Source organism: Anneissia japonica, unplaced genomic scaffold (genome assembly GCF_011630105.1).
Source record: "Anneissia japonica isolate Jap-2015-1 unplaced genomic scaffold, ASM1163010v1 scaffold7370_len818893_cov191, whole genome shotgun sequence".
NCBI classification, from domain to species: domain Eukaryota; kingdom Metazoa; phylum Echinodermata; class Crinoidea; order Comatulida; family Comatulidae; genus Anneissia; species Anneissia japonica.
Genome location: NW_022687459.1, coordinates 540,033 through 555,505, shown reverse-complemented (window position 1 = coordinate 555,505; position 15,473 = coordinate 540,033). Strand labels below are relative to the sequence as shown.

Genomic DNA, 15,473 nt, shown 5'->3' with positions numbered 1-15,473 from the left:
TCGGGAAAACTCCACGATTCGACATTAACCAATCAGCATCACCGAAAGCTGTCAGCCATAGCACGTAGCGATTGTATGGAAACTAACCTTTACAAAAGCACTCACCTGTTCATCAGATAGCTCAGCATAGGGCTTGCGCCCGTAAGCGATAATCTGCCATAGTGAAACACCGTAGCTAAACTTGTCACTGGCCATTGTCGGTTCATGCTTTCCCCTTAGCAACTCTGGTGCAGTCCAACGCACTCTGCAAAACCAGCAAATGTTAACTTACAACAAAGAGTGTATATGACTGAATTTCAAACCACCATGTTTGCCCTATCAAGTTGAATTCGAAAAAGTTTTCTTTTTAAAACTGAATTATGTTTCACTAGAATCAGACAAAAGAAATTATGAGCCAAACCATTGTAAGATAAGGGTCTATCAAAATTATAAAAACACATTTACATGCACACACAGAGTACCATACCATATCAATGTTTAACAAGGTCGTTGAAGAACACTTTTTCTTTCTTATTTCTCTTCTACTATCCATCCCTTCATTTCTTTTTCCCCTACTTGCTACACACTATATCCCCTATATTCTACAAGGGTGGATTTAGTAGGGGGGCACAGGGGCATGTGTCTCTCCCAAGCCACTTATTATCTATTCTAAATATGTTGTGCCCCTCTTTAAAAAATTCTGGATCCTCCCCTGTTCAACCCGCTATCATATCACCCTTGGCACCATCTTTCTCCATTCTCTAAGTTACTGTAAATGATAATAATTATGAACTCTTTCAAGACGAAATTGTGTAGTAGTAGTTCTGATAATTATTTAATATATCTGTCCCAATAAAAGAATTTACAACCATAAATCTAAGAGACTTGCACACATTAAATACAATCCTGAATAACTTTACTAGTTTTCAAATTCGTCTTTACTCTATCTACATTAGGTGTTTATATTTACATATATTTACATACATAACTATATTTTAATTAGTAGTCTAGACTGAAGATTTAACAATTTAATAACAGACTCTGTGCAGCTAAATATTATCTTCTCTATACTCATAAAAAAAATAATCTGTGGGTGGCCATATCATTGCCAGATTGAGGTCATATTTACATCATGGAGCATGGTCAGGAGGTCATCCCTTCATATAATCGATGCATGGTACAGAACAGTTATTACCATAACAACATAAACTAATATAAGAAATGACAAACCTCAGCACTTTAAAGACTAAATATAAAATTTATCAGCCCAGGTTTCATCCACAGAGTGGACTCTTCATCAGGAGACATTTTATTCATCATGATAAACTTTATAAAATTCATATGTAAATAGGAAATTGTAATTCTTAAATTAATACTACGAAGAGTATTCCAAATACGATCCAAATACGATTAGCAGCTAAGGAGAAAGTTTGATGACCCGGTTTACAATAGGTTAAGATAAACTATTGATTGATGGGAGACTGTTGAAAAGGTGAGTAGAGGCTTAAGGTAAAGTTTGATGGCCCAGTGTCCTGTAGGTAACTATAAATAGCTGACTGCTGTCAACATAGAATAATTATGGATCTATTAATATCTTATTAATAGGTTCATGGAATAATTAACTTACATTAACTAATCATATAATTACAGACAAACATATCCATACCTCTTCATTCTGATTGGATGACGATCTTCAAGTTTAAAGTAGTAACGGCCAATCATCAGGTCAGTTATTTTTACGTGGAAGCGAGGCGGGGGATGCTTGACAAGAACATTGTGGGCAGCTATGCTGCCATGAACAATTTGTTTCTTCTCCTGTTTAAAAAAAAAAAACCAAAAAAACATTTATATAATTTCTTTAAGGACACATTAGAAAACCAAATACTATAATTATTGGTGGCAGGTCTGAGCAGTCCCATATATAGTCATAATGTGCCTATATATGGTCATTATGTGATGTCATCATGACCATATTTAGGCATGTCATTTTTTTTGTCAAATAAAATTTTGTAGTCTGGACAGGGCTTTAAGCTCTGTCCAGACTATCAAATTTTCTTTGAAAAAAAACTGTTGCATGCCCATATATAGTCACGATGTGCCTGTATATGGTCATGATGTGATGTCATCATGACCTTATTTAGACATGTCGCATGTTTTTATCAAATAAAATTTGACAGTCTGGACAGGTTTTTAGGCTTTAACCATATAACTATTAGTGCTTCATCATGATTCATATTTTACTGTTTGTTCATTTTTAGTTGTATATTAATTTTATTAGAAAAATTATTTAAGATATTTTATAAAAGAGCAGAAATGTTTAATTAAATTTTCAGAAGTTTGTACCGGTCAAGCCAAATATTATATAAAACTAAGATGGACAAACAGTAATAAATATGATTATGAATTTTTTATAGTTTTGCATACACGGTAGCATGATGATAAACTCACACATGCCAATCCTACAAGGCCAACAAGAGGAGTCTGAAAAACCTCTGAGCGGAGTTTTGGCAATGTGAGAGGATTATTCCTAAGACATGGTACCAATGTGATCGGATTGTAAAATAAAAACCATTTTGACTCACAATCAGCAATACCGCCGTGCAAGACTAGGCCCTAGGCCTAGGCAGAAAATCAACACCGCACCAATCACACTGAGCGTACCGCAGGCATCGCCTACAGTAGTTTTGATTTCAAACTGACAGGACACTTTCCGTTATTAGCATGCATGTTTGCGTGTGTTTTAGCTTTTTTTTTTGGAGGAAGCTCAACACTACTACTCATTTTTTTTAGCGCTGCCAAGGCCTACAGTACATCCACATCGCTCTCATCGACTCCATTTTCGAAATAGTGCTTTACTAGACTGTTGTTGTTACGAAATCAGTAGACCATGGAGCACTATACAGTTCAGAGTGCAGCTCTGACATCAATTTGGCCAATGAAATTTGTTTTTTTCTAAATCAATAGACCATGTAGCGCGAATTAATATTTCGCATACAGTTTAGAGTGCAACTCTGACAGCGATTTGGTCAATGAAACTAGAATAACTGTACAGCGTCATACTTCATAAACTTTCATTTTTATCTTTAGCTCATGACCCATCCCATCATTGCTCTACCGCATTTACTCAACTGGATTTACTCTTAACAAGGTGAACTGCCAGACGACAACCGGCCATGTGTCTACTAAACACAAAATCCATATTATAAATAAAAAGATGAAGATGGAGATGGAGTGATCTTTTCCAGAAAAAGCTTGGAAGTATATTGGGGCAAATCTGGCAAAGAATAGGCCAGAATGGAGTTTGAGGAGCCCATTGGGCAACAGTGGCCTGACAGGGGGATGATGATAATAGTGATGATGACGATGAAATAAAAAGAATTAAAATTACCAGAAATTCTAGTGCATCTGCTATTTGTGTGGCTGCATGCAGAAGGTGAGGTTTCTTGAGGTGCAATTTGTAACTGTCCAGGTACTTATCCAATGGTCCTTTATCAGCATACTCAAAGATACTGCGGTAGTTGAAACTTATGCCTTCAAAGCGAATGATATGCGCATGCTTCAGTCCCGACAATTTGTCTGCTAGCTGGCTGAACATCTTAACCAACGGAAACATAAATGTGTTAAATAATTTAAAATAACTATAATTACTTAAAAGTGGTCCTTGTATCCAGGTCTCAGGTGAAATTCCAATGATATTAATAAATATAATATAATAAATGTAATAATAAAATTGTACATACTAATGTAAAAAAATAATAAATGAGGCTTGACATCCACAAAGCAGACATACAGTAGCTAAATGTTAAACAGAGTAATTAGCATAAGAATGTGCCAGTATTATGAATATATGAATATATGAATATATTAAAAAGTCAATTTTCTTGTTTTGGTCACTGAAGCTGGTTATGGTATGGCAAGCTCCAAATATAAAAGAAAGTAAAATTATTTAAAAAATTGTATACCATATTGAAGTCTGATGGAGCACCTTCTTTTGGCATCTTAATAACAGCATTAACTCTACGTACAGGTATTCCAAGCTGATTTAGCTCTCCCAGCTTCACCTCAATAAATTTGCCGTTACCAAGAGGGCGCCATGTAGAAGGATCTGTTAAGTCGGATTCACGGATGTAGTTCATACTGGTACGAGTCGGAATTGGAGAACTTGGAGGCGCTGGACACCCTGTTCGGCTTGTAATTAATAAGGAGTTGTCTGAAGAGAAAATAAAAGAATCTATAGTTGGTATGTTGCCTAAATTTAGCGATTTTTATGGAAACCAGGTTTTATCCAGATCAATTCATTGCAAATCAATCACACTCTTCCAGGTACCGAATTCTTGTAAAATTACTTCGTTTTTGGCGAACCATATGATAAATCACTACAGAATACAGCAAAAATATGCCTACATGTAGAGGGACAAATACGTGTATATCCCATCAAGATATGAACCTCTGACCCCCCCAAGTTGAGAGACAGGACCACAACTACTATACTACTCATTTGTAACTTAATAATATTTGTTAAAATTCAGAGCTAATTTTGTTACCACATTTCAAATTGAATTAATTCGAAGCTGAGATTTATGTAGACACCCACACAAGCGCCCACATACCCACTCTGCAGTACATCATCCCAAAATCTAACGATTAAATAGGTTTAAACAAACCAAAGAAAATTTATAAATAAATTGAAGAGAATTTTAAAAATATGGTGGCCAAATAAAATTAGTAATGAAGAGCTTTGGAAAAAAAACAAATCAAGAACCAGCTGTAAACTTAGTCGCCAGAAGGAAATGGGGTTGGATTAGACATGCGTTGAAGAAAACACAAAATCACACCATAACAAGCACTAACATGGAACACTAAAAAAAAACACTTGGAGAAGGGAAGTGGAGAATGAAATGAAGAAGGAAGAATATACCTGAAAGGAAATAGAAGCAGTGGCCCATAATCGTATTAAATGTAGATCCGTAGTTGATGGCCTATGCTCTGGACAAGTGTGACAAGGCATAAGTAAGTATGTATGATTATGATGATTGTAGTTAAGAGCGGCATAGCTTGATTAGGGATGCTATTTCCTGGTCACCTTTTGTATTTGGTTATAGTACATACAATAAAGTTATGACAAATGACTTTACCCGTGGTGGTACCAGAGCTTGATGTACTTGTTATACACTTTTTAAGCGGGCCGTCCAAGCACCAGCAATTCTCTTGATTTCGGTAGAATTCCATTAAACTTCGTAATGATTCAAACGAATTTTGCTCATTCAATGATACACGTTCACCTGTATGCAAATTAGATAAGGAAATATACATCAATTCACCAATGAAATGACAGAATATGTATCAATTACATTAACATTTATAATGATTCAAACAAATCTTGCTTATTTAATGATACAGGTTCACCTGTATGCAAATTAGGTAAGGAAAATGTACATTAATTCACCAATGATACATGTGAACCTATATATTAGATATGGCAAATATATATCAATTCACTAATGAAATGACATCTTAGTTTCAGTTAATCAGATAAAAAGTCAGTCTTAATTAAAAAAACATTATATCTTGACATTCAACAAACACAAGTCAACAATTCTGCATACCATCTTCAATTTTGATTTTGTAGTTCTTGAATTCTTGGCCATACACTACACTCAGACAATAACTGTCATACTTCTCAGGATTTTGGCGAATTAGGTAAGTGCCATCATCCAGTCCAGCTTTTCGCAGTTTGTCAAATGCCTCGGTTCGTCTGTAAGATAACAGAAAAACCAATAGACTGTAATAAATCATAATGAAATACTGACACATATTGTATGTTTTATTTTATTTTTTCATAAACAGGAACTTCTTCAAGATGTTACATGAGCTAAACCGTCGCTTATAAAGATAGAACATAAAATATTTTTGGTCCATTAGCACACCCACCACTCTAAAATATGGACTCTTATTTAATTACACCCACTTTCTCTCTAAAATATTCAGATAAGAATACTTATTTCTTCCTCACAATTTATCAATCCAATTTCTACAATACACTGCAACATCATATTCTTTATACCACCACAATATAGGACTTGACCGCAGACCTCTGCCTTTTTTATGTCACTTACTGGAATTTTTTAAATCGTCAATTAATTTTTTTTCATGTTGCTTTCCACTGAAAATATTTTTTAAATACAGTTTATTTAGGGCATGTTTCTGCTGAACAACGTCAAAAATGTGTTTTTTAAAAACCGTTAATTTCCTTCGGAACGTGTTTCTAGTGAAAAGTGCAACTGCTAAAAACATGGTACTGCCAGCGTTGATAGAGGTAGGTGGGCGGAGCTTATAATGCCAATCACCTATGGAAGTTGAAGTTGACCTTACTTGCTGTAAGCTAACAGCGCATGCTGCGAAAGAAGTAAACAACACACCGCGAAAGTATGAAAAAATTATGGTAAGCCTAAAGCTTGTCATCCTGTTGGTTCCATTTTTTTCTTTGCCCCTAATATCCCGAAACGAAACGATCGAACCAACGAAGAGGTCAGTTTGGGTCACCGACAGGTCATGACTAACACGGTACTGCATTGCAGCTGAAAAGTGTACCACAAAACATGTTTTCTGAACACCAACCCTATAATGGATGTTTGTTAAAACAGGCATTTTTAGAACGCATTATTTTTGGTTTTTTTTGGCCTGTTTCTGTTGGGGGAAAAAACATGTACTTTTAATAACCATTTAAAAACACATGCTTTTACCTCAGCAGAAGCAAGCCCTAGATATTACAATGAAGCCTTTTCTTTTCCCTTTCAGTCTGGAGGAAGTATAGATAGTAATATATTAAATTTTCTTGGTAAAACAAAACACCTTAATTTCCTAATAGTTGTTTTCTCTTGAAATTTAAGAACTAAAATTGAACTTCAACTTCCTTATTTTTGTTTTCATCTACCGTACTTACAGTAAAAACTAAAATTGAAACAGCACATCAAACTATACTGGCTGTTCACACGGTAAAGTTGTCCTCTGTGACAAATGTCTCCCTAAGGACATTACGATGTCATATTATGCCAATATATGGACATTATGATGCGATACTACAACCATATATGGGCATGACGACGTCATATCATATTAGTATTTGCCAATGTCACATGACACTAGATAGCATGGACTAATTAAAGATAACCGACTTATTGAATCAGTTGTTTCTTGCTAATTAAAGAACTCCTGAGAGTACAGTCAATGATAATTGTAAAGCTTTAACTCAAACTCTTAGATCATCTTATCTAAGTTTAATTAGAATAACAACTAAAAATAATGATTATTTAAGTCCCAAAGAGGTATATGCTAAAGCAGAATAAACACATTACTATACATGTGAAAGAAAAAAAATAGTGATGATTTTGAGACAAAACTAAAAATGGGTGCAAACCTTTCTGTATTAAAATTATCAAACAGTTCCATTTTCATTAAATCATCTATACAATGGGCAATAGATATTTCAACAGATGCATTCAATAACGTACAAAAGGCGAGGACAAAGGCTGGAATTGAATAATGCTTTTCATGCGGGTTGAGTAAGATCTTTGATATCAAACAAGCCACTATGCCACATCACAACCCTCATTCATGGGCATTAATAACAGGACAATGTACTTTTATGGTACATTTACTTTCTTTTGCGAAGCAAGATACTAATACTCCATATAAAAGTCAAGAAATGTCAAAGAAAAAAGGATTCAAAATCCATTTTGAGACAGACAGAAACGAGCATTCTTGACGGGCTGAAAAAATGTGGCTCATGCTATGTTTCACTCTTGAGTTACAAGGGTTTTATGGCCCTAAAAGTGCTAAATACTTGTACATGAATAACAATATAATACCTAATGTGGATAATTGTTTACAATAGATTAGCATATTTATAAAATCAGACCCTGATGGGGACCGTGGTTCAGATTAAGTTATCATTAATATTTGTAGTTTTAATACATTTTGATTTCTTGCTGGGGGTCTAACTACAATGCCATTCTGCACCCCAAGCAGTGTTGGTGCCAGCAGGCATTCCCCAGGCATCCAACGCCATGACAAGATCGTCGGCATCAAAAATATAAAATTGAATTGATTACCATTGATTGCCACCCCCATGAGATTACACATCCTCGAGCAGTGGTGGCGGGAGGTCTATTTTGGGCCATACAGTACTAAGCAAACCCAAATAAAAATATTAACACTCCCAGAGGGTCTAGTCAGCCCCTTGGTTTACCGTTAACACTCTCTCCCCCTCGGACACATCGGACCCCTTTGTTTCTATCTACTGAACGATCGGTATCGCGTAGGCCTATCCCTTACTGGCACTGCACTCACAGCGACAGTGACAGGCACCATGTGAATGATTTTGTAAACATCAGAAACAAATAAACACGAAATAGCGCCTACCTCACTCTAATACCAAGTATTTATTATCTGTAAACGCCCAATTCATTGAGAAAATAACAGTACATGTAGACGTACGCTTATGCTAAACACATTTACAAAGGTAATGCCGGGAATGCTGTCTATAAAAGAGGTGAGACAACAGATTGATCACAAAACAAGTGCATTTGTCAAATACACAGTCTGGGTAAACAGTATAGTACATTAAGTATTGGTATTCTTACACCCCTTCAATTATTGGGCTATTGATCACCTCTACCCTGTATAACTGTAGCCTGCTTTGTCTGTTTGCACATCTTTAATAACAAACGCAACAATAGCGTTACTATATGCCACACAATAGGGTTTCTAAACTGTTAGTGTTACAACAAATAGAATACACAAATGTACAGGTAGGTATGCACAAATTAAAAGGCAAGATCAAAATTATTTGGGCGGAAAATAATTTGATTGAAAACTGCTTGAATACCTTAAACAAGCAGATTCACACACTTTTACTGACTAGAGCCTTTTGCAGACTACCAAACTGTATTTGACAAAAAAAAAAAAAATGCGACATGCCTATATATAGTTCTATAGTTCTGGTAGTGGAACAAATCTTCTCGGATAAGGACTATAAACCGTAGGCCCAGTGTACACAAATGCTCATGTGCACTTTAAAGAACCCAGTACATCTTTTGAGAGGAGTAGGGGTTACCCTGGTCTACTGGTTCACTCGGAATATATACAGTACGGTAATATAGAATTTGATAGAAAAATTAACAAGACTGAACTGTTTTGATGCATATTCCATTGGAAAGTATCATCTTTATTATTATCAATCATTATCATTACCTCCACCAATATGGTACAGTATTCACTGCTGTCTGTCATCTAATGACCTAGTGGATCATTATAAAACTTAGTGGAATGGTACATAATAATCGAAGAAGACACCATTCAATATTCGTAAGAAAAGGTCAAAGGACAAGGGCACAGAAATTCAATTAAATCAACCTTGAGCATAAAAGAAAATAATGGAATTGCTTCTTGTTTTCAGGCAGCACTCAAAAATATTGTACCTAAATATGATGGGTGATTCTATTATTTTCTTGATGGTATGCTGCAGTTTAATGTTTTAAATTGTTAATGGATTTGACATACCTAAATGGTATTAGTTACAATATTTTGGTCAAAGGAGTGATGAGAGGCATTGAAGCTAAAGAAATACGATGCCATGCCTAGATCTGTCCTAGAAAGAACTAAAAAGTCAACTAGTGGTCACTTGTACAGTTGTTCATATCAATTGCCAACACAGAAAGCATGGATGAGTTATGAGTTAAAAGTAGCCAAAAAACCTATTTCAAGCAGTACACACCTACTCCCGCTGGGAGCCTAATTTTTATAGAGTCTTTAATTTAATTACTGTTTGTTAATCATGACATCAGTTGGATACTATACTTTATACTTGTTCACATTTTGAAATAATAATAGATAATGGTATTATCATCTACAAGAAGATTAGGGCTAATACCTTCCCGGGTTGCAATGTGCACTTTTGTGATTTGTAGTACTGTATAACTCTCGAGTTAAAGTAAGAAAAGAAAACATTATGTTATGGCAAAAAAAAATTCCACCATGAACTTAAAGAGTCAAGGACATGAATCTCAAAGCATGAGTTTCTTACAAAATCAATGGTTTTTCGCTACAAATCGCCTTAAATTGCTTTACTTCATGTAAACAGTTTGTGTTATCCATATGTTGCTAGGAAATGGATTAAACTTTTATTTCTAACTTTTGAAATGGCCTGGTGATACCATCAAAAGGTGAAATGTGGCCACTTCTATCGCATAAACAAAAGTACTAAAATATGGGAGTAGATGGGGTGGATGGGGATAAAGTGTACATGTTTCATTTCACAAAAAAAAAAAAAGTAGCAAAGGAACTATTTAAATTTAATTTAAATTTATTAAACATACAAGGTCGGATCCAGGATTTAAAAGAATGGGGTTCAAAATGTTTTTAAAAATTCCAAAATTAAAAGGGGGTCGGGGGTCATCCTTGGGAAAATTTTGATTCCTAGTTGGCCGGAAATGAGCTTTCTCGGCGTCAGGTGTCTTTTAATGACCTTTAATAAGTTCTTCAAATTTCAAGGTTTTCCCCTCTTGGAAAAGGTCTGGTAATTTTTCTCATTCTTAGGCCTACATTGAGAAAAAAAATCAAAGATATAGGCAATATAATTATTATGTTCCAATTCCAACAATATTGAGTAGGCTTAGTTGGATATCTAATATTTCTTTAATGGATCGATGAACCGATATGGCCTGAAGAACGCACTTTCGTACATAAATTATTACGATGTCAAACCAAAGACAGTTTTGAAAATTGTATTTTAAGCCTATTTTGTCCGATCTGCCAACCTATGCCTAGGTAGGTAAGCATGCATTTTGTAAGCCGGGACCCAGTTGTATTTTTTGTTCATTTTTTCATAAAGGGGGGTTTGTCCGAACCCATTGAACCCCCCTTGGATCCGCCACTGACATACAATATATGGTGATGATTAATTGACTCTGATATTACTAATAACAAATGTACAGTAAACTTATGAACAATGCAGATGGAAAGTGTAAAATATGGAGGCATAGAATTAAATCATGAATGGTAAGATTTTATTTTATTTTATTTATATTTTTTTGGATATAAAATAAATATAAATAAATATTAATTTATATACAGTGCTGCAAATTAGTGGTATCTAGTTACTGATCCCTCAGAGTAATAATCATCAGTAGTATATATATTTTCACAAGGTGCCTATATATGGTCATACTATCATGTCACCATGCCTATATATGGGCATGCAACATGTTTTTTTATATAACATGTTGATAGTTTTAACATGAGTTAAATATCTTGCAAGGTTGACTTGCATAGTACAAGTAAGCAACATTTCTGTGTGCTTAGACATCCAACAAAACAGGGGGAAATGCACCTCCCTAAAAAACCAAACAAAATGGACTAATGAATATGTTAAAAATACAGGTTAAAACAAATTCAAGGTGAAAAGAAAAGAAAAATAGAACTTCCTTATAACTCAATATGATACAAGATTAAAAAATAAGATAAAGAATTGATAATATTTCCTGTATTTTAGTAGATTATGCTTCACTGCAGAGGGCCAGGTGAATTGAACCAGTTTAGTATGAATAGTGTTGAACTTTTGTGCAACAATAAACCAGGAAATCTCTTAATCTTATAACAACATTTAATACTTGTTCAAATGAATAATGAACAAATGTTAATTACAATCTGAATAAATTATTCTGTACAAATGCAAATTCAAGAGAGATCGGTTGCATTCAACATGTTCTCACACCAGTTGTGGTCAAAAGGTAATACAATTTACAGTAGGTCAACATCAAAGCTGAAAGCGACCCTCATCTTCTGAATCTAACCACCCCCGCTGTTAAATCAATGCAATTGATGATTAAATTCCCTATATGCTTCTCTTTTTCCTGGAACCAGTGGCAGCTCAACATGCACATCTAGATGTGTATAAGAGACAGGCCTAATGGTGGGGAGGGGGAAAGGGGGGGGGGAATTTTTATATATTTTACAATGTTTATATCAAAAGTTGGCCCGAATTGGATAGGCCTATAAAATGACATTTTGACAGGTTATTAATGACTTTTATGATTGACTTAGCATTATCAAACACCTTTTTCTTAGGTCAATATGACCTGTATGAGCATTTAGCAATATTATTTTAAAGAAGTTTCTCCTTGGGGAGGGGGATCTCCCTCCAAAACCCTACCCTCGGATGACGCATTTTGCCTGAGTACAACTCTTTTTCTGCTGTTGGGAAATCCTAGCGCTGCCACAGCCTGGACTACACAATGAACCAACCAACTGCTTTCTTCCAAACTATCAGTGCTCCTGGTTTACAGGCCTGCCATCAATTCATTTATGTTTAAAATGTAAAAATCCTGAGGTGTTCTTTGATTGGAGGAGTGATATAGTTTGAATGAAAGTATAATAAATAGCATGTATGCATACCATATTGTAATTTATCTTTTGATGGAATACATTAAGAAATTGCGGACAACATGACTAACTAAGAATAGGTGCATAATTATAAAACATCTGTGTAATAATAATATAGTTGGTGGTATATTAAAAGAAGACCCACATAAATATCTAGGCCACAATTGTGCATATTTCCCGCCCTTGCAAAAAACATAATATGCTGGAATTAGCAAGAACCAATGACTTTTAATACCCAAATATACTGTATTTCTAGGCCACAAGTTTTGCATATTCCTCGGCCATGACCTAATGTACTTTTCCAATTGGCCTGGCCTACATTACGTACACTAGAGTTAACATCTGGTGCAAGTAATTATGCTTTTACATTGATGTTTGCATTAATATTGTATCTCTGCACTTTTATTTGGTACAGTTTCAAATTAATGAATCCCATCAGGCAGTTAATATTGTACTATTAATTGTCAAACATTCAATAACTAATTCATTAAAAAAAAACTGTAAACAAACCACGACACTATACTAGTTCTACAACAAGTCATTAACCTTCGCCGGCTGTAAGAGTGGAAACTAATATCAACATAATCATTTTTGAGATTAGTGCCATAAATATAAATGAGTAATATTATAAAGTCTAGCCAGAAACTTGGTTCGTTTATCTCTTATAGACATCATCCGTATACAAGTACATAAATTTTAAGAAAAAAACTTCATGCTAATCAATTAAATATTCATTTTTATTTGATTTAAAGTTAGACAAATATAACACAGCATTGCTAGTCACTGATTTCCAATTATTTTAAAACTCAGGGATTGGTTACATAAAATAATTGCCAATCAAGGTTTGCATAAACGTTGCTACATCTATCTTATAAACAGATTCCACCAATTCCACTTTGTACTGGAGGCAGCTACAAAACATGAGCTGTTGTTAACACATGGGAGGGTGGTGAACAGGTAACTTGACAGGTCGGAGGTCACATAAGAACACACATGTTTCGAATAGAGCGCATATGAAGTTTTACAAAAATAAGGACCACACATCCGTCCCAAGTCAATCCTACGAGGATCACTCCAGGCCATGATTTTGGTGGGCAGCATAATTCATATTTCTTATAACTGTTGAAAATGTAATTATCCTGATATTCCCAATCCTGATTGGAAAATGTATCGCATGATAGAATGTATTGTGCAAGTACACCTACAGTACTGTTCATGTTAGCTAGCACCTATCTGCAGTACTCTACCTTAGAAAGTCTACAGTCTCCTACAGCACTGCCTAGTACCCTGAAAAATAGTTTACTAAACCTAATAAGTCTATAATACCCACCTCCTACACTAAATTCAGTAGTGACTCCAGAAATTTGCCAACAGGGGTCTACTGTTGTAACTGAAAAAGTGAACAGTGCAGATAAGGAGTATTCACTGCCCATTGGATATTGTCGCAAAGGCCCCACAAAATTAGAGCATAAACTTGTGTTTGTGAGACACACACATACAGTAGACTTGTTCTGTTAAAACTACTTCAAAAGATCAAATACACTTGGTTGCTACTGCATGTTAACCATTCTCACACTTGCATTCATTATCAGTTGTTCTTGATTGATTTTTTTTTTTGTCTTATTCTGATGATAATGATGATCGTCTTCACATGCAAAAAATATGCCCAATGCTTTATTGAAAGAACAGTCACATATGTACAGAGGCTCATGAAAATGTTGAGGCATATAAACACCATCGGGATCATAAAAATACTGCAGTGCTCACAGTGTAAACAGTTTAGTACAAAGCACACACAATCAATAGAGAATTACTGTACTGGTTGACTACAAACACATCTCATTAGTATGTTTAATTGCTATGTTAATAAGATTCTAAATTAATGTGTGCTGTATGCATGTTCATGTAAAAGCTTTACAATAACTACTTTCCACTGCATTCAAGAATAGATTATTGTCTAAAAATAAAAATATGGAAAAACCTCTCAAGATATAAAACAAAGACAAATTTGTGTGGCCTTTATCTAAAAGTTGCGGCATTATTTACAGACTTTCATCCTTTATTCCCCAAACAATTTTATGTACTATTTACTGTTCCCTAATTCTTCCTTATCTTAAATATTGTAATATTATCACCTGTGGAAACACCTACCCTTCCTACATAAATAAACTCCTCCTTTTGCAAAAAAAAATGTTAGGCTTATTGCCAATGCACCTCCACAAGCCCATTTCAACTCACTGTTTACTTCTCATTCCCTTTTGAAAATATATGCTATTAACCGCTTACAACAATGTACTTTTCTGTATTCTTAGGTGTCATAATACATGAACCGTAAACAAAATACATCTCTTACACAAAACGTTGTATTTTCAACACAATATTCAGCCCAAACTTTGCAACAGTCTACCTACCAATTTAATTAAATCCCTATCAACAAATTTGTTCTCGATAAATCTAAAAAAGTATCTAATATCTACATACAGCCATGAATTCTGAAACTAAATTAAGTTCATTTTTATCCCTAGTTAAATATTTTATCACTGATATTTTCTAACGGTATTCATTTTATTTAAGTTTAATATTTTTACTGAATATCCCTGCATGTTATTGACTATTTTTTTTCTTTTTTGTTTTGTTTTTGTTTTTTATTTTTTTTATTCAGGCAGCCCTTCACAAGCTTTTGCTTTTTGGGTTTTTGCCTCTCTTCTGAAATTAATATTTACCTTTTTAATTTAAAGCTGTACATGAAAAAAGAGAAATAAATGTAATGTTGAATTAAATTGAATTTAAAAAAAAAATTTATCAGCACATTAAAAACTAAAATACATCCAATGTCAGAACATCCTATAGACCAAGGGGTAAGTACCTGTGCCTTCCCCAAGGGTAAAGGTAAAGAAAAGTAAAGTAGGAGAATAACCCATAACTCGCAGCGTCGTTGTGCTGAATTGCGTATGGGCGTGGTCCGTGAGTACCATACAGAGGCGCTTATAGTAGCTACATGTTTACATCATTCCACAACGACAAAGTGCTGAAATAAACCATCGCATCGTGGT

The 15,473-nt window shown here is 34.6% G+C and overlaps 1 protein-coding gene across 1 annotated transcript in view; it reads right to left on the bottom strand.

The window, feature by feature from the left end:
• Positions 1-15,473, bottom strand: part of LOC117118846 (tyrosine-protein kinase JAK2-like) — a 47,771-nt gene that overhangs the window by 9,681 nt on the left and 22,617 nt on the right. The window contains exons 5-10 of the mRNA XM_033263570.1: positions 5,586-5,734; positions 5,115-5,261; positions 3,942-4,189; positions 3,368-3,574; positions 1,646-1,794; positions 106-244 (exon numbers count right to left, since the gene is read on the bottom strand). Coding sequence (XP_033119461.1) covers positions 106-244; positions 1,646-1,794; positions 3,368-3,574; positions 3,942-4,189; positions 5,115-5,261; positions 5,586-5,734 — 1,039 coding nt within the window. The remainder of the gene's footprint in view (positions 1-105; positions 245-1,645; positions 1,795-3,367; positions 3,575-3,941; positions 4,190-5,114; positions 5,262-5,585; positions 5,735-15,473) is intronic.